At 41.0% G+C, this 21,438-nt stretch overlaps 1 protein-coding gene across 4 annotated transcripts; it reads left to right on the forward strand.

Annotated features, from left to right (window-relative positions):
• The first annotated feature begins 125 nt into the window (after window positions 1-125).
• zgc:162472 (uncharacterized protein LOC553495 homolog) lies at window positions 126-14,525 on the forward strand. 4 transcript variants are annotated; one of them, XM_046867800.1, is made up of 28 exons: window positions 126-247; window positions 975-1,240; window positions 1,522-2,230; window positions 2,352-2,470; window positions 2,805-2,864; window positions 2,999-3,139; window positions 3,269-3,402; window positions 3,488-3,582; window positions 3,793-3,847; window positions 4,719-4,853; window positions 4,950-5,126; window positions 5,352-5,415; window positions 5,629-5,773; window positions 6,374-6,507; window positions 6,593-6,938; window positions 7,397-7,528; window positions 7,759-7,795; window positions 7,908-7,988; window positions 8,241-8,835; window positions 9,192-9,343; window positions 9,791-9,903; window positions 10,002-10,165; window positions 10,242-10,443; window positions 11,097-11,130; window positions 11,394-11,497; window positions 11,605-11,998; window positions 12,093-12,261; window positions 13,139-14,525. In XM_046867800.1, exons 2-26 carry the CDS (start codon window positions 984-986, stop codon window positions 11,710-11,712), a joined length of 4,293 nt encoding a protein of 1,430 aa, XP_046723756.1. In that variant the 5' UTR covers window positions 126-247; window positions 975-983; the 3' UTR covers window positions 11,713-11,998; window positions 12,093-12,261; window positions 13,139-14,525. The 4 variants fall into 4 exon arrangements, with proteins under 4 accessions (XP_046723756.1, XP_046723757.1, XP_046723758.1 ...); XM_046867801.1 differs by having other exon boundaries at window positions 6,440-6,507; XM_046867802.1 differs by lacking the exons at window positions 11,605-11,998; window positions 12,093-12,261; window positions 13,139-14,525 and having other exon boundaries at window positions 11,097-11,257.
• Window positions 14,526-21,438: the final 6,913 nt, after the last annotated feature.

Here is a 21,438-nt window from a genome sequence, read left to right on the forward strand (position 1 = left end):
TAAAATGTTCGAATTTTCTCGTTTGATGGGTATATATGATAAATAAATATTATATATGTATTTTAAGAAATACAAATAGAATAATTACACAAATTATATAAATAAAAATACCGTTATCTGCACTTAAACCGGAAATGACGTATCCAAACACCGGTTTCCGTCACTGCTGTCGAAAAGTGCTGTAATCCTCATGCTTTTTTCCAAATCTGTCATAACATGGATATAACAGAATTACATTTATTATAAAGTAAGCATTGATTTATTTTATATATTTATGAACAATGTTGGTTCGGTTATTGCTGTTTTTTTTCTTTAAAATATTACTTTGCTGTTTTTAAGAAGTAGCTTAGCCGATATGTAGCTAACTAATGAGGTAGCGTTATTTTATCCATAAAATTAACAGTATATAAAGATTCGTTATTAAATAAACTAAATGTGCTGTTATTATAATTCTGTGTAATATTTGGTGACTGCCTGGTGGTTAATGGTTTATTATGTTACGCTTTTATCTCCATATATTTCTAAATAGTCTGTATGGCTGCACGTGAGAGTGTGAGCGATTATCGTTAATATCGCGATCCTAATATCGTGATAATATTTTGGCGGTTTACGGTTCCATCCATTCAACTCTGAATTCATCTGATCAGATTTGTACAGCAGGACAGTAGCTGCTGAAGGTTGTGAAGTGAAATTGCTGATTATTGTGTGAATTTTTAATCAAATAATAATCATAAAAATAAAAAAGAACAATTATCTTGTTACTATTTGCAATGGAAAGTTAAAAAACTTTTTCCAGAGAAGGTCAGTTTTTATCCTAGCCATCATCCAGTTCATGATTCTTCTTCTTTTTGTATTATTTTGTCTTTAATTGGAGCTTTTAAGCCAGCACTTTTTAAAATGTATTTTTTAATTGAAAACACTTTGTATTTATTTGGAATTTACACACCGTTTTTACTTTCATATTTATTTTACAGCAGGTAAAGATGATTCGCAGGTCGAGGATCAGCGTGCGGCCCAACGTGAAGCCGGTGGGCAGATCGGCAGCAACGTCTCGGGAAACTCCCCAGGAAAGCGAGACTCCCGTTGAGGTCAGTAATGATGCAGGGGTCAAAGCTGGAGGTCAGAAGGTCGCCCCAGAGGTCAAAGCCGATTGTACTGTTCTGGCTGCGGAGACGAGCGAAAACGCAGGAAGCCAGAACGGGGATGCGACCGACCAATCAGATCTCAGTGTGACTGCAGCGTGAGTTACTGATTCAGTCTGATCAGTCATTAATATCATTACTGTACACATAATTAAAAATGGCTAATTAATACTCAAATCATTACATGTCTTTATCTTTAATTGAATGTATTATAATAATATTGATTGTAAATTCTGCTCGATTATATTTGGGAAGCATTTTTGTTTTATAACTTTGGATGTTCAGGTTAAATCTTTTCATCACTAGTTGTGTCTCTGATGTGTTGATTGATTGATTAGATTATTTATTTGTTTATATATTGATTGGTTTGATTTTAAAGGGACGTGTCAGACCAAAGAGCATCCGCTGTATCTTTATCTACGAGAAGAAAACGTTTTAGTGTCCTGCCCAACCTCAGTAAACCCAGAAGTACTCCATCCTCCTCCCTCACCTCCTCTAAGCACTCTAAATCTCCAGTTGGACCTAAATCTACCCCTGAAATACCTCCTGTTTCCCTTCTCAATTCTCTTGATGATAATCAGGAATCTGCACCAGAACTGCTTTCTGTCTCCACCAAATCACTTCGATCTCCTGCCCCTAAACTGCCCTCTTCAACCAGCAACAAAACTTCAAGGTCCTCTACATTTATCAATCAGGCTGTAAATACTACAGAACCTACCCCTGAGAAAACCTTATCTGCCCCAGAATGTACCCCAGAGCTGCCCCCTGGTCCTATCGCCAAATCAGAAGGCAAACCAAAGCGGAAGAAACCCAAACCTGTAACTCCGACTCAGGACAGCGTAGAAACATCACCAGCCAATCAGGATCCAGCAGAATCCTCTCAGTCTGATCCAGCAACTGTTTCCAAGTCACAGAATGAACCTATCATCCAGGATGGAAGTGACTTGAAGTCTTCAGGGAGCAGTAAGAAGCCCGAGCAGCACGTCCCCCAGGCCCTGAGGACCCTGAACGACCCAGCGGACCGCCTCAGGTTAGCGAGGGCCAAAAAACTCCGAGAGCTTCTCAAGAAAGAGATGAATAAACAAAAGGTAAGTGTTTGTCTGTTCGTTTTCTGTTTCTACAGCGAGTTTGTGTTACGGTTGGTCGAGACGCTTGTTTTTTGTTTTTTTTTATGTAAATTTGTTCTTTTTCTTTTTTTTTTTCTTACAGCAGAAGGAAAAGCCCCAGAGACCACAGACTGGAGGGAGTGAAATAAAAAGCACAAAAGATCACACTAAAATGACCATGAGAGACCTCATCTACTACCTTCCATCTACTAACCCAATGAAGTAAGAGTGCTGAGGCTCACTGAGGCCACGCCCCTTTTGTTGTAACTTATAGACATACTGGCTATGCTATTTTTAATGGAAAATGACAGATACTGAAGCCACGCCCCCTTTAATATGAAAACCACACAGGCCTTCATTATAATTGATAGAAACACAGGCCACACCTTCTTCACTGTGTTTGACAGACACCTAGGCCACGCCTCCTTTTAAAGATTGATAGAAACACAGGCCACACCTCCTTCAGTAGGAGCCGAGCAAAACCTAGTCTTCTGCTTTATTTGGTCTCAGCTGCTGTGTTTTTTTTTTGTCTTTTCTCTGCTCTCATTCTTTGCAGGTCGCACACTGAAGACGAGCAGAGAGCCGAGACGGATTTTTCTTCTTCTCCAAAAGCAGTGTAAGTGTTTCTGTGCAACATCTTTTACTGAGCCTAGATAACTTTCTGTCAAATCAGAGCTCAGAGGATAAGAGTTCCTCATAAAGTACCTGAGATCAGAGCAAATATCTAAATATAAGGAATCTTCTCTCCAGTTCAGCTGTACAGTGCACAACAGAACAGAATGCAGCGGAGCAGGAGGAAGACGAGGAGCAAGGAGGAGAGGAGGAGGAACCTATGCTGGCTCCGAGAGTGAAGGTCGCAGAGGATGGATCTCTCATCATAGATGAGGAAAGGTAAGAAAGCCTCTACTGAACATTCACAATCCAGAATTCAGCAGTCTTCCTGAGAAAGACAGAGAGTGTGTTTGTGTTTGTGTGTGTGTGTGTGTGTGTGTGTGTGTGTGTGTGTGTGTGTGTGTGTAGTTTAACTGTACGGGTGCAGAGGATGAAGGGACCGAATCCGGTGGAGGACAGAGATCCAATATTCGAGCGTGGCTCCACCACCACCTACTCCAGCTTCAGGAAAGGCACTTACACGAAACCCTGGTCCAACCGAGGTGTGAACACAAACATCACCAGATCCATTTATCATTCAGCATGTGTCATTTTCTCACTTATACATAAAGTATGTGTTTTTTTCAGAGACGGACATGTTCTTCTTGGCCATCAGCATGGTGGGGACGGACTTCTCCATGATCGGGCAGCTCTTTCCACATCGCGCTCGAGTAGAGATTAAGGTATGAATGAAAACGTGCTGCACGGATTTATTTTGCTCTGAACTGCAGGTTTAGTACAGGTTAGATATCTAATAAATAAATAAATATCAAATTTTCTTTTCTTCTTTCGACAACAGTGCAGCTGTTACCTTTTGCTGTTACGGTGCCGTTATTATTTCACCTGAGGACTTATTTTACTTCTTACTTTCTTCTTTTTTCTTCTTCTTTTAGAACAAGTTTAAAAAGGAGGAAAGAGCAAACTCCTGGAGAATAGACAAAGCATTCAGTAAGTGATCAGCAAAATACAAACCCCTTTTCATCACTTCTCTCTGATCGACTATTGATTGGCTCATACCTGTACCCTCATACTGTACCCCTCATACCTGTACCCTCATACCCCTCATACCTGTACCCTCATACCTGTACCCCTCATACCCCTCATACCTGTACCCCTCATACCTGTACCCTCATACCCCTCATACCTGTACCCTCATACCCCTCATACCCCTCATACCTGTACCCTCCTTACCCCTCATACCTGTACCCTCATGCCTGTACCCCTCATACCCCTCATACCTGTACCCTCATACCTTTACCCCTCATACCTGTACCTAATACCCCTCATACCTGTGCCCTCATACCCCTCATACCTGTACCCTCATACCCCTCATACCTGTACCCCTCATACCCCTCATACCTGTACCCCTCATACCTGTACCCTCATACCCGTACCCTCATACCTGTACCCTTATACCCCTCATACCTGTAAACTCATACCTGTACCCCTCATACCTGTACCCCTCATTCCTGTACCCCTCATACCCGTACCCTCATATTGTTTCCTCATACCTGTACCCCTCATACCTGTACCCCTCATACCTGTACCTTTCATCCCCGTACCCTCATACCTGTACCCTCATATCTGTACCCCTCATACCTGTACCTTTCATCCCCGTATTCTCATACTGTACCCTCATAACTGTACCCCTCATACCTTTACCCCTCATACCTGTACCCCTCATACCTGTACCCTCATACCTGTACCCGCATATCTTTACACTCATACCTGTACACTCATACCTGTACCCTCTTATCTGTGGCCTTTGACACTATGTGACTTAAATGTGTGATTATTATTATAATCTGTTTGGTTTCAGAGGAGAAACGGCGCCTGGATCTCGATTTCTTCAACAAGCTCCTGGCGCAGATCCTCAAAGACGAAGAAGAGAGACGCAAGAAGAAGAAGCGCACCTCTCAAATGGACAAAAAGGTTCCCTGCCGGAGACCAGGAGGCCAGTTCCACGTTTCTCTGCTCTTTTTTCCTCTCTATTGTTCTCTAATCCACTTTTTCAGGTTTGTCCTGACAGTCTGTCTCTCTCTCAATACAGAGAGGAAGAGGAAGATCTATTCATCAGACTCCGAGGAGGATGGGAGCTCAGGTAGCGACACAATTGATGGAGAGAAAGAGAAAGAAAATGTGTGTGATGATGGAGGGAGCAGTGCTGCTTCGAAAAAAAAGAGAGCAGGAGCGTCACAGAGGAGAAGTAAACATGCAAACCAATCAGGTGTGAGAGAAGTTACATCATCATCTTCCTTCTACCTGTCTATCCCTTTCCTTCTACCTGTCTGTCCCTTTCCTTCTACCTGTCTATCCCTTTCCTTCTACCTGTCTACCTGTCTATCCCTTTTCTTCTACCTGTCTATCCTTCTTTCTGTCTACCTGTCTGCCCTTCTTCCTGTCTACCTGTTTGTAGAGCAGCATGTAATGTGTCTGTTTGGTTTATCTGTAGCTGAAGATGAAGTAGAGGAGGAGGCTGAGAAAATCACTAATGAAGAGCCGTCAGCTGTTATTGAGTAGGAATACACACACCTACACCCCCACTCACACCTACACCCTCACTCACACCTGCACACTCACTCACACCTGCACACTCACTCACACCTGCACCCCCCCCACACCTGCATACTAATACCATCACACCTGCACCCTCACATCTGTACCCTCATACATTACCTGTGTGTGTGTGTGTGTGTGTGTGTGTGTGTGTGTGTGTGTGTGTGTGTCAGGTTGAACTCAGCAGAAGAGGACACAGAGAGTTTTGGTTTTAAACCAGTGCAGAGATGGAGGAAAAAAAGCCCTGTGTTGCAGAGAAAAGCTGAGGACACACACACCTCAGGCAGGGAGAAGAACACCAAGGAGTCTGACTCAGACGTATGACTTCATCTTGATATTTACCTTTTCTACACTTCAGTTCTTTTTACACTGCAACATTTCAATATTGATCAGGATCATAGGTGTTTTCATATTGTCCATAATTCAGTTTCTCTGCAAGGTTTGACAGAACAGTAGATGGATGGATGGGTAGATTACTGGATAGCTAGACGAATGGATAGATGGATAAACAAACTGGTAATGGATAGATGGATGGATCCATGGTGAATGAGTGTGTAGATAGATGGATGGATGAATGGATGAATGTCGATAGATAGTTGGACGTGTAAATTGATTAATGAATACATGAGTAATGAATGTTTAGATGGATGGGTGTAAAAATGGACATAATTGAATGGGAGGGTACATGTATAGATGGGCAGATTAATAGATGGCTGGGTAGATGGGAATGGGTAGACTGACAGATTGATAGATAGGAAGGTGGATGGATAAGTGGGCTCATTATTGAATAAATGTCTGGATTGGGTTGGGATAAAAAATGAATGGGTATGTGATGAAGAGATGGAGGGAGGGAGGGATGGATGTTACAGTTTTAAATCAGAATTATTTATAAATGTTTTGAACCCAAACTCGATCCAGACTCCTTCAGCCTCGGTGTGGGAGAGGAAGAGACACACTGCTGATGTCATTTTCGGTGGCTTGCAGGATTCTGAGGACGAGGAAGAGCCTGATCTCACCACCATTCAGGAGCACATCCTCAACAAGCCCACGAGGTACGGTACCCACAATGCAACTGTAACGAGTACATAATCGGGTCCATGTTATAAAGTGGACCTTTTGTTCTGTGAACGCTCTCAGGTCGGGTCGGATCCCCAAACTCTCTCAGCACATGATCCGTGCAACAGCAGATGAAGAGGATGATGAGGAAGAGGAGCAGCTCCCTCCTCTCCCTCATCCACCTGACGTTTGGTGTCGGGGCTCTCAGCGTAACGTGGGCAGATCGGTGCATGTCCCACGCAGGGGTAAATCCAGACTGGTTACGTTGCGTGCCTCTCCGACTGAGGATGAAGAGGAGGAATACGGAACATATCAGGATGAAGAAAACGATTTCACCAACGTGGAGGAGGAAAACCAGGCCTTCGTGCCTATGGGACTGCGCTCTGTCACTGTGGTCCAGGCTGATGTGGAGGAAACCATGGAGGAGGTGTGTGTGTGTGTGTGTGTGTGTGTTGACTGCCAGTTCACCCTTCATACCAATCCCATGCATATTCATAACTCATTCATATTTTTTTTATATTTTAAATCTTTGTTTATAATTAAATATTACCTACAATATTTTTTATTTATTCATTATTTATGTTTTTATCAGGTATAGTTATTAATGCATGCTTTACCCATTACTCCCCTCCCCTCTCCTTCTCTCCTCATATCCTCTTTCATCTCTTCTCTCTTTTCTTCTCCTCTACTCTCCGTTTATTCTCCTCACTCCTTTCCTCTTCTTTAATCTCATTTCTTTTCCTTACCTTTCCTTTGCTTGCATCTTCTCTTCTCTTCTCTTCTCTTCTCTCTTCTCTTCTCTTCTCTTCTCTTCTCTTCTCTTCTCTCTCTTCTCTCCTCTCCTCTCCTCTCCTCTCCCCTGTTCTCCCATCCATGACCCATCAGCTGGACATCTCAGTAAACGTTCCTGACATCTTGGGAATTTCCCAGAATGCCGTGTGTCCTGAGTCGTCCTGTGAGAGGGCGTTGGCCCCCATGGGCTCTGTCCCCTGCGAGCATCAGCTCAACCTGCTCGTCGTAAGTGTCTGGAAATAAAAACCTTCACCATGATAAAAACAGTTTTATAAACCAGAAGAGATTTGAAACTCCAGTCACTTTGAAGTGGTAAAATAGTTAATAATCGGATGTGAGATCATTATCACGAGCGAGCAAACAGACTGAAAGCTCTTCTGTACACTGCAGCACCCAGTCTTTATGGTATATAATTACTCAAATTAATATTATTCTTCTGGTGTTTTATATTTCAGGATGTGATTGAATTTCTGACTCCGGACCACATGGAAGGTAAAAATCTCAAGTTTAAAAAACAATTATTTATCTTCATATTTTCCCCTTCAAAGCTTCAGCTGCTCATACGGTTTTATTCTGTGCTCTAAAGAAAACCTTTGTTTTTCAGTGTCTGAAGAAGCAGCGAGGACTCTGCTGACCATCGGGCATTCTGCTCACATCACCCAGTCTGGAGAACCATCCAGTACAGGCAAGAGCTTTTTAGTCACTATGTTAGTTAGAGCCAGTGGTGATTGGCCTCTGTGCCAATTAGTTTCAGTGGGGGAGGTGTGGCCTCTGTGCCAATTAGTTTCAGTGGGGGAGGTGTGCCTGTTAATTCCTGGATTAAGGTCTTCTGTAAACCTGAAACACACAAACACAAGGGCACTGGTGCTTTAAATAGAAGGGGGCGTGGCCTAACAACCCTGTATTAAATAATCATGTTATTTTTTTCTTCCCCTAGGTGAAATCATCATTGTCGAAAATTCATTAAACCATGTCCATGAAGAAGTTCTTGTGGAAACGATGGATCAATCCCAGACTGAGTTTGAACCTTGTGTTGTGACCTCTGACCCTGCCTCAGAAACCGATCTAGTCATTACAGCAGATAAAACTATAACGCAGAGTCCTTCACATGACTCCGCCTCTACGGCAGAACCAATCAGCTCTCAGGAAAGTTCAGACCCCTCTATTGAAATCCAACCAGAAACTTCAAGCATCAGCGCTCCAGAACCAACATCTTCAAAGACACAGAGGAACCTTCTGCCCAAACACAAATCCAACATGAGAAAAGTCTCCAGAACCACACTAAAGGAACCTGCAGAAGCACTCGCCAGTTCTTCAGAAAAAATCAGCGCTCCAGTGAAGGGTGATGAAGAAGCAGTGGAGTCCCACTTATCAACTCCTAAGGCACCTTCTCATCCAGAACCTGAGGAACACCTCTCAGAAATCAGTGAAGAACAAGAAAAATACAGAAGAGAAGATTGTAGCTCTGTAGTGTCACTAGAGAAAAAGATAGAGGATGGAGTAATGGGGGAAGAAACGCAAGAAGCGCACAGGTACATTCAGAAAATATCTACAATTCAAACCGTATTAAGTAATCCATACTCTATTCATGTGGAAATAGAACACGCCCACAAGCCCCGCCCTCTTTTCATGCAAAATTATTGCCGCAACATGGTATTCATTTGCATAATGGAAGCTGATTGGCTGTAATTTCTTTAGAGAGACACTAATAATGCATAATAACACTAATAATAATATAGTCGAGCGAATTCCATGGAAATGTCTAAAAATTTAAACATTTTATTTGTACATAAAGTAGCTTCCTATACAGAAGATATTACTTTTGGTTTAAACTAAATTATTTGTGTGCGTGTGTGTGTGCGTGTGTGTGTGTGTGTCTGTGCTGCAGTGAGTCTATCCCAAGTTCTTCAGGTTCTGAGTGCTCTGTAAAACCCTCTCAGTCGGTCAGAAGGTGTCGAGGGCCCAAACCCAAACCTAACCTGGTGCGGAGTGTCAGAACCACACACACTGTTACACACATAACTCAGAACCTTCCAGCAGGTGAGGAGACGAATGGATAGAAGAAAAGTGATGGTTTGTAATACAGGAGGTAGAAGTAAATGAGATAATTTAAAGAATGGGTTGATTATTAAGGGTTCGTTAATTAATTGTAATTTTATTTTAAACAAATCAATTATTGATTTATGGGTTGATTATTATTAATTAATAATATTGATTTTTATTATGTTTCAATTAAGCACATCTTTCTGGACTGCAACATTTAAAATACTGTTATAAAATGTTTTTAATTTAAAAAATAAACACGGGATTTTTCATAATGTATCACCTAAATGTGTTAAAGTTTTCATGTAAAGCTGAAATGTTTTATATAGTAATTTAAATGGTATGGATTTAATGATGACCTTTAATATAGCTCTTATGCTAACAAAGTGTTAAAGCTTAATAAACACAGAAACTAATATTTTTACTATTTATTTTAATTGACAGTTCCCAATGAGAAACCCGCTCCTGTAAATGCTTGTACTGATATTTGGCAGCCAGAGGAGGGCGCTCACGTCATCTGTGAGCCGAAAGGAGAAACTCCAACAGACCCTGTAACGGTGAAGCTCTGATTCGACTCCGCAGAAGAAAAAGAATTCAGCGTTAATTATAAATATTCATATTTTTACCCAAACCATGATTTCTATATTCCATGCAGGTGATTCCTGAGGCCGATCCCGAGGAACTTCCTCCATCTGCCTGTGAGCCGGTGTTTATTCTCTCTCTTACAGAGGTCCTGCCCGCTCTTACAGAAGGGGCGGGGCTTGTGGCTGACCCTCTTCCACTTTCTGCAGCACCAGGATCGCTCTCTGAACCAATCAGGTGAGTCCTGGAGTTGTAATAGGGATTATTGAGATCTCTTCTTCTCTTTTCTCCTCCACTCTTCTCTCCTTTACAGAGCCACTGAAACCCCCACCGCTGATGTGGAAGGTACAGGTCCAGCCGGAGATCAGGTTTTTTCTCAGCTCCTCACCGATCCATTGATTCCAGTCTCCGAGGAGCGAGAGACTGAGAATAGAGAAAACGAGTCAAGAAGAGGGAAGAAGAAGCAAAGCTCCAGCCAAGCCAGAAGAGGAGAACATTCTCCTTCAATGCAGAAAGTAAGGAAATATTTATTTAAAAATGTTTGCATCATTGCTAACAGGAAAACTAGGGGTGTTTTGGGGACATTTAAAGTGTGTTGAAAAGATGGCAGTAGAAACATCATTTGAAGAGCATCAGCCCAACATCTGTTCATGTATTAGGGCAAACTTTCTGGACTGAATCTATTCTTCTGGGATGATGATTAAACTTCATATCTTTTATCTAGATGGCCTTAAATGTGACTAAAGGTGGACTGATAGTGGATTTCACCGAAACCAATATCTAGGTTGGATCGTAATCGCAGATAACCAGATTAATCAACTGAATGATACTGGATAAAAAAAAGCAAGCAAACATAACACTACGTGTAAAATATTACTGAATTTTATTACAAAAATATAAAAAGGAATGAATCATCATAATAAATATATGAATATATTAATTAGTAAATATAATTTTTTAATTAATAAATAATAAATATAGCGCTCTCCGTGCAGCACGCAGTCTTGCATGTAAAAACAAACAGCATGTGGTGTCAGTGATTCGCCTCTAGAGGCCGCTCTCATCAACTATCGGTGCTTTAGATCAGCAAAACTGATCAATCGGTCAACCTCTAAATATGACAAATGAGTTTTAAACCATGGTTTCTTTTTCCTGTTGATCTTTTTAGAGTTCTGCTCCAGAGGAACCTGATGAACCAGCTGGTGAGACTTTTGAGCTCTGCTCTGCAGTACATTAGAGTTAACAGTTGTGAAACGTTTTAACACCCCTCTTACACCACTGAATTCTGGATCATGATTGGTCAGTGTCTGTCCTTTGTAACGTTCAGAGGTAAAATTGTACGTTTTGGGATTTTTTTTGTGATTTCTCTAAAGCTTTGTGTTATCTGTATCTGAAACATTGTGATTGTAGTGTTTCTGATGGTATGCATTTATATCTATGGATTTAAATGCCATTTTTTTTCTAGTGGAACCATCATCATCATCATCATCAATTTATAAGCCTGAGGAGAACATCAAGGAGACAGAACTTCCAGCCAAGAGAGCAAACTTTCTGAAAGTAGCAGAAGAGGTGAGTAAGAATGAAAATAAGCACATTTTCACATTTTTGCCTTCAGCTGCTGTACCTTCAGCTCCTCTCAGGATAGTTTAGTAAACTTCATTCATTTCTTTTTTTAGGAAAACTACAGATCAAACCAAAACAAACTCCGAAAAAACCCCGCTGTGTACTTTCATCTTCGGATGAGACGGCATCAGTACCCGCTTCCTCACGCGAGATGGCGTTAGAAGACATGGAACCACGGCCGCTCGAATCAAAACACCTTTTAACAGAAGCTCCATCATCACACAGTTTGGATGAAAGTAGCAAAGCTTCCACTGCTGCAACAACGTTGCATCCACATGTCAGAGCAGAGGCTCCGCCCCCTCAGATGCCGTCGTCTTCTCAAGGCATTGTAGAAAATATCAGGAATCCACACACTGGCCCTGTGGAGACTTGTGGGGTGCATGTGGGGGTGGAGTCACAACCTGTCCAACAAAACACACACCAGGCTTCTACTGGACCTCTGATGAGGTGAGGGGGCGTGGCCTAATATTCTAATGAGCAGAATCAGAGAATTGTGATATGAAAGTGTGATATCTGTGCTGATGTTTCTGCTCCTCTGTAGACCCGGAAGGAGACCCAAAGGCTTCCTGTCCTTCATGTCCAGTACGAGCGTGCAGAGACCCTCAGAGTCTTCACGGGTTCCTCAGAAACCCGCCATCATTAAGTCTTGTGCGGGGCGGAGACGAGCCGCACTGAGCACCTCAGCTCCGCCTCCAACTTCATCCCTACAGGTAACCATGTTTTATTCCTTTTTTTAAATTAAAAGTCCTTTGATCTTTTCCTTGTGCAGCACGGCAGCTCCATCTAATGCATTAGTTTTTCACTGCTGTGGTATAAAAAGAATAAAACTCATTGTTACGTGTGGTGATGAGAGGAGAGAACCCTGTGAGAGAGATCCCTGTGAGAGAGCTCCCTGTGAGAGAGATCCCTGGGAGAGAGATCCCTGTGAGAGAGATCCCTGTGAGAGATCTCTGTGAGAGATCCTTGTGAGAGATCCTTGAGAGAGATCCCTGTGAGAGAGCTCCCTGTGAGAGAGCTCCCTGTGAGAGAGCTCCCTGTGAGAGAGCTCCCTGTGAGAGAGATCCCTGTGAGAGATCCTTGTGTGAGAGATCCTTGTAAGAGAGATCCCTGTGTGAGACATCCCTGTGAGAGACATCCCTGTGTGAGACATCCCTGTGTGAGAGATCCCTGTGTGAGAGATCCTTGTGAGAGAGATCCTTGTGAGAGAGATCTCTGTGAGAGATCCTTGTGTGAGAGATCCTTGTGTGAGAGATCCTTGTGAGAGAGATCCTTGTGAGAGAGATCCCTGTAAGAGAGATCCCTGTGAGAGAGATCCCTGTGAGAGAGATCCCGGTGAGAGAGATCCCTGTGTGAGAGATCCCTGTGTGAGAGATCCCTGTGAGAGAGATCCTTGTGAGAGAGATCCCTGTGAGAGAGATCCTGTGAGAGAGATCCCTGTGAGAGATCCTTGTGAGAGAGATCCCTGTGAGAGAGATCCCTGTGAGCTCAGCTTGTGTATATCTGAAGAAATGTTCACACCTAAATGCTTTATGTTGTATTATTGCTTTTTTTTCCCCTTCTAAATGTAACTGTTGTTTTCTGCCCCAGATGAGCTCAGAGCCTCAGGCCGAGACTTCAAACGCAGGAGGAGAAAATCAAGAGCCCACGAGTGTCTCGGCATTCTTCTTTAACGACATCTTCACCGTGGTGGACGAACAGGGAGAAACCTGAGGACACGTTACATTAGGAATAACATCAGCGATCACATGATCAGCGAAAACACCAATCAGCATGTAATCTGGCGGTCAGAGGATTTGCCATTCTTCGTTTTTACCTCGAAATTCTACAAAGCACTGAAAGTGTGTCCTTTTATTTCAGCAGATTCTTGGTTTTGGGTTTTGGTTTTGCTGTGATCATCACCACATCCCTGAATTTCATTATCGCAGCTTCATTACCCACGATTCCTAAACATCTCAACGATGTGTGGCCTGCAACATTTCTTCTAGTTATAAACATTAATAGAAATTTCAAATATACGAAAACAGGAACATCTGGAGAGACAGTTTCTATAGTAACAGCCTGATCACAGGGATTTTTCTTTCCTTTTTCTCCTTTCCTCATTTCTTCTTTCCTTCCTTCCTTCTTTCCTTCCTTCCTTTTATCCTTCCTTCTTTTCTTCTTTCCTTCTTTTCTTCCTTCCTTTCCTCCTATATAACTGACAGCATTGCAATATTTGTAATCTGTAAACTTTGAGTTTCTGGAATTTATTGGTGTGTGTGTTTTTTTTTTTTTATCAGAGAAAGTGATGAAGACTTAATTCTTTACTGCGTGACGAGTGATCTACACTTCAGCCCACGTCGTGTTTGGGGTTTTGTTGGAACCACAAGGTCTCCTGATGCTCTCAGGCTTCTTAACTAGAACACTGAGATTTTCTGGTTTTTAAGTATTTTAGGTTGCACCACTGTCTGGCTCGACACATCTGGAGTAAATACGAGGTGGAATCAAAAAGTTTCGAGACGAGCTCTGTTTTTAAGAAAGTGTGGGAACGTAGATAAATAAAGTACTTTAACCTTCAAAATAGTTCCCTTCCACAGTAATCCAGTGCTCCATCAAAACACAGAGCTGGATCTTCATCTTCGGGAGAGGGCGAAGTCCACAGGAGCCGAATCTGGAGAGTAGTGTGGGTGCGGAAATGAGATCATGTTGTTTCCTGTATGAGAAGGAGCTCGGTGACAGAGTGCACACCAGGTCAGAACAGCAGACGTGGTAACAGCACCAGTTGCACGGCTCTCGATGTACACAGCATGATGTCTCTTGTCACACTGACTTATGAAGGTCGGTGCTCCCTGTGACTGTGCGTGCAGCCTTGTGCTGCCATCTGTTGGCGTGTAACGAAACTAGACTTGAAACCTTTTAAATAGCATGTTGTACAGTGCTGTACGTTTCTCCTCCAGAATGTAAATATGTTAATAAACTTTTATTTGATTTGATTTGATTTATGTTGTTTGCAGTCACAGATTTCTTTTCCTGGACAGTTTTTACGTCTCAGAACACAAATACAATTATCTCTAAAAATCCAAACACATTACCCGAAGTAGTAATTACACAGGGATGGATTTCACCAGTTCGGATGTTCAACTGCGTCCCACATTTCCCACCAAACAGCCTCTAGGCTGCTCATTCTGATACTACAGGAGTCTAGGGTGTGTGTGTGTGTGTGTGTGTGTGTGTGTGTGTACAGTATTGAATTACTTCCCTCCAGCTAATGAGCAGTAATGAGTCTGTCAGCCGCACCTATCTGAGACTAAACGTGTGAAAATCCTGAAGAACGGATGTGAAAAGAAAGACGACTCGAGCTGAATAGTGGTTACAAAATATGAAAAATATAATTATAGTTTTCAATTGTCTCCTTTGATGCGATTTTAATGGATGTGTTGAAAGCAGGAAAAATCAGTGATTATTAAGATTTAAGCAACTTTCACAAGATGTTTTGGTTTGGTTCGGTTCAGAGCGTCTCCAGACCAGAAAATGTGGTGTTCTAGGCGTGCACTGTTTAGTGCATACCAAATGTGGCCCAGATCTGGTCAGATCTTCCAGAAGAGTGCATGTAGATTTGTTTAAAGATTGATTCTGGCTCTGATAGAAAGGAGTCTAAACAGTCAATGCATGGAGATGTGTGGAGAGCAGACACAGAGCCCATGGTGAACCTGTACACCGTTTAAAGTAGCTTCAGTGGATACGTGAGCATCAGAACAGGACCATGGAGCAATGGAATTAAGGGAAGGGTTAAGGGAAGAAGGTGAGTCGGCAGAGGCGGTGTGATGCTCTGGTTGATGTCCTCCTGAGAAACCTTAGGTCCTGCTGTTTGTCTGGATGTTATTTTGATGTAACGCTCCACCTACATAACCACTGTAACCTCTTCATGGTAAGAGTTTTGCTGAATGGCGGTTTTCTCTTTTTTCAGAATAAAAATACAATGTTCCTCAAACCGCTCCTACACAAAGAGTTTAGAGACTCAATACAATCCAGCATCAATAGGAGATACTGGATGAACAAGTTTAATGCTCCACCTGACTATTTACAGGACCGCGGCTGCTAACATCTTGGTGCCAGATACCACACACACCTTCAGAGGTTACGTTGTGGTCTTCAGAGGTTTAATGTTACGCCTGATCGCTGTAGAGTATTTCATATATTTTATTTACAATAATGGTTCAGCCTTTCTGAACGTTATTATAAGATCCGACCACTGGAGGTCGCTGTGTGTCTGAGGAATATCTCTTAAAAAAACTCCAGGGATTCCAGGTTCATCATGAGCTCAGGTTAATGTTAACGTATGGAGTTTCACATCTTCTCTCAGTGTCTGCACGTACATGTCTGGGTTCTTGTAGAAATTCCAAAACTTCTACATAATGTTTTTGATTCGACCACAGTATGATCTGGAAACAGTCTCATCTCAGTTCCTTTCTCACAGCTTTTCTCGTTCACACACCTTCCACTTTCTCACAGTCCACAGACATGCCTCCAGGCTTCCCCAGAAGGACACGCAGAAGAAGAAGAAGTGATCATTCAGAGCTTGTTGTTTCTTTGAGAGCTTCTACCTTGAAGCTTCTCATGTTGCTTGGGTTATGTGGAGTTTTCCTTGCAAATAGTTTTTAATGGTTTCTGATCACAAACCTGTGAGACATGTGTGCATTCATGTGTGTAGTGTTTACTGGCACTTGCTATGAAGACACACTCATTCCCATAGAGTGAGGGTGTGCTAACTTTTTCACTCGTCCACTTTGTGATGAGAGCTTCCATAATATGATCATTTTATGGAGAATGTAAGATGCAATGAAAAGGAAACATCTGCACTGTTAATAAAGGATTAAAACTTTCTGTTCAGAGTTTCAACATTTTACACCAGCAAGGAGAGAGAGAGAGAGAGAGAGAGAGAGAGAGAGAGAGAGAGAGAGATGAACAGATGGAGAGAGAGTGAGAGAGATGGAGAGAGAGAGAGATGGAGAGTTTAACAGATGGAGGGAGAGAGAGAGAGAGAGAGAGAGAGAGAGAGAGAAAGAGAGATGAACAGATGGAAAAGAGAGAGAGAGAGAGAGAGAGAGAGAGATGGGGGACTGAAGAAATAAGTAGTTGATTAACAGAAATAAGTGAAATCGATTATAACAATAACAATAACAAAATTATTTACGAAAAAGTAATTATCGATTATGCGTCAATTAAATGATGTCACGTTATGACTTTGTTTATTCCAAATGGCATGCACGCTATAAGAGGAGCAGCGCCCCCTGGTGTTGGAGTGTGTGTAAATTGTTTCTCTTATTTTCTCTCTGTCTCTCTCTCTTTCACACACACCCACACACACACACTTCATTTTTCTGTCTGTGTGTGTGTGAGTGAGTGAGTGAGAGAGAGAGAAAGAGAGCATCAGGTATTTTCACATCTCTTTATTACAGATTAATTAAAGGATTGTGTGCATGCCCTGGCCTGGGATTCCCCGTGCTCCTCACGTTCTCCAGTTCCTCATGCCATTATTTTAACTCTCTTATGAGTTCCATAAGATCAACTGCTGTAAATAGGATCAGTAAAACCTTTTTTATTTCCAAAAAGTCTTACATTTTTGGCTTTATAATTCTCAGATTTTCCTTTCAGTTAGGGAACGATATTAAACAGAAATCTGTGTATGATGTTAGGCCCGTTTTTATAATGAGTCTTTTTATGTGTTATTTACTTAATGAGAGGGAGTGAGGTGAGGGAGGTGAGGAAGGTGAGGGAGGTGAGGAAGGTGAGGGAGGTGAGGAGGTGAGGGAGGTGAGGGAGGTGAGGAGGTGAGGGAGGTGAGGGAGGTGAGTGAAGTGAGGAAGGTGAGGAGGTGAGGAGGTGAGGGAGGTGAGTAAAGTGAGGAAGGTGAGGGAGGTGAGGGAGGTGAGAACAAGGCCATTTATAGCTGCTTTGAAGTAAACCAGGACTTCACACTGTGATTCTTGATATAAATAGAGAAAAAGTACAAATGATGGTTTGTTTAAATGGCAGTGGTTTGAGATGAAACACGTTTACGACACGCTGTTACACACAAAATACACGTTTCAGAGCAGTAAAGTAATTATCAGTCATTATATGGTTGTAAGTGCAGCACACATTCAATACACTTATTCACACGAGAACAGACAGGTGTGTGTGTGTGTGTGTGTGTGTGTGTGTGTGTGTGTGTGTGTGTGTGTGAATCATCACAGACAGATTGATTTTTAAGTGGTGCCTGTGAAAACCTTATTGCACCTGCTGTCAGATTCCATGCCAAAATGTCAAGATTCATCATCTCCATTGTTTACGCATCAGTGACTTTCTATATCCTGTTTTCAAAAGAACAAAAGTGTGACGTATTAAAACAGGAGCAGGAATGAATCAATAAAATGCAAATTGTACCAAACCCATATAAAAAACAAACCAGATTTAAGATACTAAACCCATAAACCCAAACCCATGAGCACGAGTGAGAGAAACAGAGAATACAGTATATACAACTTTAAGGAACAAATAAGGTCATTTTAAATTTGATGTCCCAAAAAGTTGGGATCTGGGAACTGAGAAGAGCAGTAGCTGAAGTCTTGGGAGAGGAATGTTGTCCAATGGTGTCTGATACAGGATTCCAGCTGCTCAACAGTTCTGGGTTTCCTCTGTGTTTTTCGTTTCATGATGTGCCAAATGTTTTTAAATAGTGAAAGGTCTAGACTGCAGGCAGGCCGATTCAGCATGCGGACTCTTCCACTACCAAGTCCTGCTATTGTTAAAGATGATCCTGTTAGCATTGTCCTGCTGAAATACGCAAGGCCTTCTCTAAAAAAGGTGTTTTCTGGATAGAAGCTTTTGATGCTCTAAAACCTGTAAATATACCGACAGCATTGATGGAGCCTTTCCAGATGTGCAAGCTGCCCATTCTGCAGACACTAATGCACCACCATACCATCCGAGATGTTACTTTTTAAACGGAGCACTGATAAGCTGGAAGATCCCTCTCCTCTTCAGTCCAGAGGACAGGATGTCCATAGTTTCCAAAAAGAAGGATTTTTGGTAGTGTATTGTTGTGTATGGTTATCTGTTCAGTGTATGAAGTGTATAGATATGTATGGTAAAACCCCACATCTGGAATATTGAATTACTGTTTTAATAAATGTATATATATATATATATATTATCTATATAAATATTTTTTTGTGTTCTTTACTCAACATCTACATTTATAGAATTATTTGTGAGTAAAATATTCAGATATAAATCAGGGATTTGGCAGATAAATGTATATATAACAGAGAGCCCATTGAGAGCATCCTGAGCAGCTGCATCACTGCCTGGTTCGGGAATTGCACCGTCTCGGATTGCAAGACTCTACAGCGGATTGTGAGGACGGCTGAAAAGATCATCGGGGCCTTTCTTCCTTCCATCATGGACATTTACACCACATGCTGTAAAGCCACCAGCATTGTGGCTGATCACACACACACACACACACACACACACACACACACACACACACACTACTCCATACTCACGTCTAGACTGTGTAACAGTTTCTTTCCTCAAGCCATCAGACTCCTCAACATCAAGCGACTGGACTGACACTGGACTGGTACATTTGCTGTTAGAACATTTTGTGCATGTTTACATGTGGAGTATTTATTTTAAAGACATTCCATTTGCATAAACCTTCTGTACCGTGCTGCTCGATGCTACAGTGCTGCCGTCTGCTGTCTCTTTTTCTTATCTTTTCTTTTTTCTTTCATTTATGTAGTAGGTTTTGAGTTTTGAGTTCTATGTTCTGTTCATTTTTGATCATTTTTGTTATCTGCTGTAGCACCTTGGTCCTGTACTGCCTGGAATCTGGATGGAATGACAATAAAAAACTATTTGATTTTACTTGACTATAAAGAAAATTTATTTAAAAAATGTAATTAATGTATTTCTTTTACATTTCCTCTTGGGACGACTGTTTGGTTTGTTGACTAGGATTCAAAATTTTAGTTGTAAGAACAATTTTTACATTTTAATTGTTTTTTCTTTAGTACAATAAAGTTGTCTGGAAAAATGTATCTATGTATAACATAATAAATCAAAGCACAGGAATGTTTTATTTCTAAAATAACAGAGCAAAAAGTTCCAGGTTGGTTATCATTGTGTAATTATTACATCATGTTCAGATATTATGTTGATGATATTTCTGGAGATACATCCTGTTTCCTGTCTCTCTGGCTGTAAACATTCATAATCAGTGTAAAGGAACGGCATGTTCTCATTACTCATCTGTTTGACAGCATTTTAACTCCTGATTACAAGAATGAAGGTGGGATAAAACCCTGTTCGGGTCGAGCTGTAATTTGCACGGTTCGGTTATGAAGTATTTTTATGGCTTTGAGAAAAACAATAACCAAATAATCTTGTTTACACGTTACACATTTTCCATTATTTTTTTATATTGGGGTGTAACGATACACTCTGTTCACGATTCGATTTGGCTCACCGTGCTGGCTTTATTATTATAAATTGGCCTAATTTGATTCTCAAAATATTTTTAACAAAATTCGAATAAAAATTGTGACTGAATAGAGTCCTTTTTTTTTATTATTGTAAACAACAGAAAACAAATAATGAAAGTAATCCGAAAGTTTGCAAAAACAATCATCAATCAAAACTTACCTTATCTTAAAAATGAATAAATAAATAATTTCATAAATATTCCACCAAATATGTTTTGATTGAACAAACAATTTCTGTCAATGTAACTGAATAAAAGTCTCTGAACTTTAAAGGAACGATCGATTTAAACATAAAAAGTTCAATAAAAACAGAGCTCCAAATCAGCTAAAATGCCCGACTGCTGCTGCCTCTTTCTCAGACTTGTGTTGTTTCTATTACTTTAAATTGTTATGGTTGTAACATAGTTGTGTGAGTATATTACATATATTTTTTCACTTTTTTAGACATGCTCCAGTGATTGGAATCTCAGACGTTTAAATAGCAACTAAAATAACAAAACACCTCAATGACAGATTAAATTGTAAAATTTTCCATTACGTACATTGTCACATTTTTGCATCTCATTAGCATAAATATTCACTTGTTTTTTTATTTTAAAAGTGCTTTTATTTTCATTACATAATAATAAAATGACTGTTCTGTATGTCCCTGTACTAGAGAGTCTCATGTTTGGAGGTTTGGGGATTAGATGACGGCTTTTTTTGTTCTATTATGCAGTTAAAGCTGTAAAGCTGGTTTGAAGTGACTGGAAAACTTCACCTTCAACAGAAGTCTTCGTTATCACTTTGCTATTTGTGTATCACTGCCCAAATCTGACAGGATGGAATGTTCAGTTCATGTTTGCTCAGTCTCACAGATGTGATCGTCTCACATTCCCTTTATGCTTCTGCATAATAATGAATGTGCTACCTGTTAGCTAGGCTTCTAGTTCATCCTAAAGGTGTTTAATAGGGCTGAGGTCAGAGCAGATGATTCAAAATCTTCTTCTCCAAACCATGGAAAGCAGATCTTCATAGAGCTGGATTTGTGCACGGGGTGATGTCATGCTGGACAGGTTTGGGGTCTGCAATTTCAAGTGAAGGGAAAATTTCATGCTGCCGCACCTGAAGACGTCCGATACAAACTGTTTACAACTTTGTGGGAACAGTTTGAAGAAGAATATATATATATATATATATATATATATATATATATATATATATATATATATACACACACACACACACACACACACACACACACACACACACACACACACACACACATATATATATATATATATATATATATATATATATATATATATATATATATATATATATATATATATACACACAGTGAGGAAAATAAGTATTTGAACACCCTGCTATTTTGCAAGT

This window comes from Silurus meridionalis, chromosome 15 (genome assembly GCF_014805685.1).
Source record: "Silurus meridionalis isolate SWU-2019-XX chromosome 15, ASM1480568v1, whole genome shotgun sequence".
Classification (NCBI taxonomy): domain Eukaryota; kingdom Metazoa; phylum Chordata; class Actinopteri; order Siluriformes; family Siluridae; genus Silurus; species Silurus meridionalis.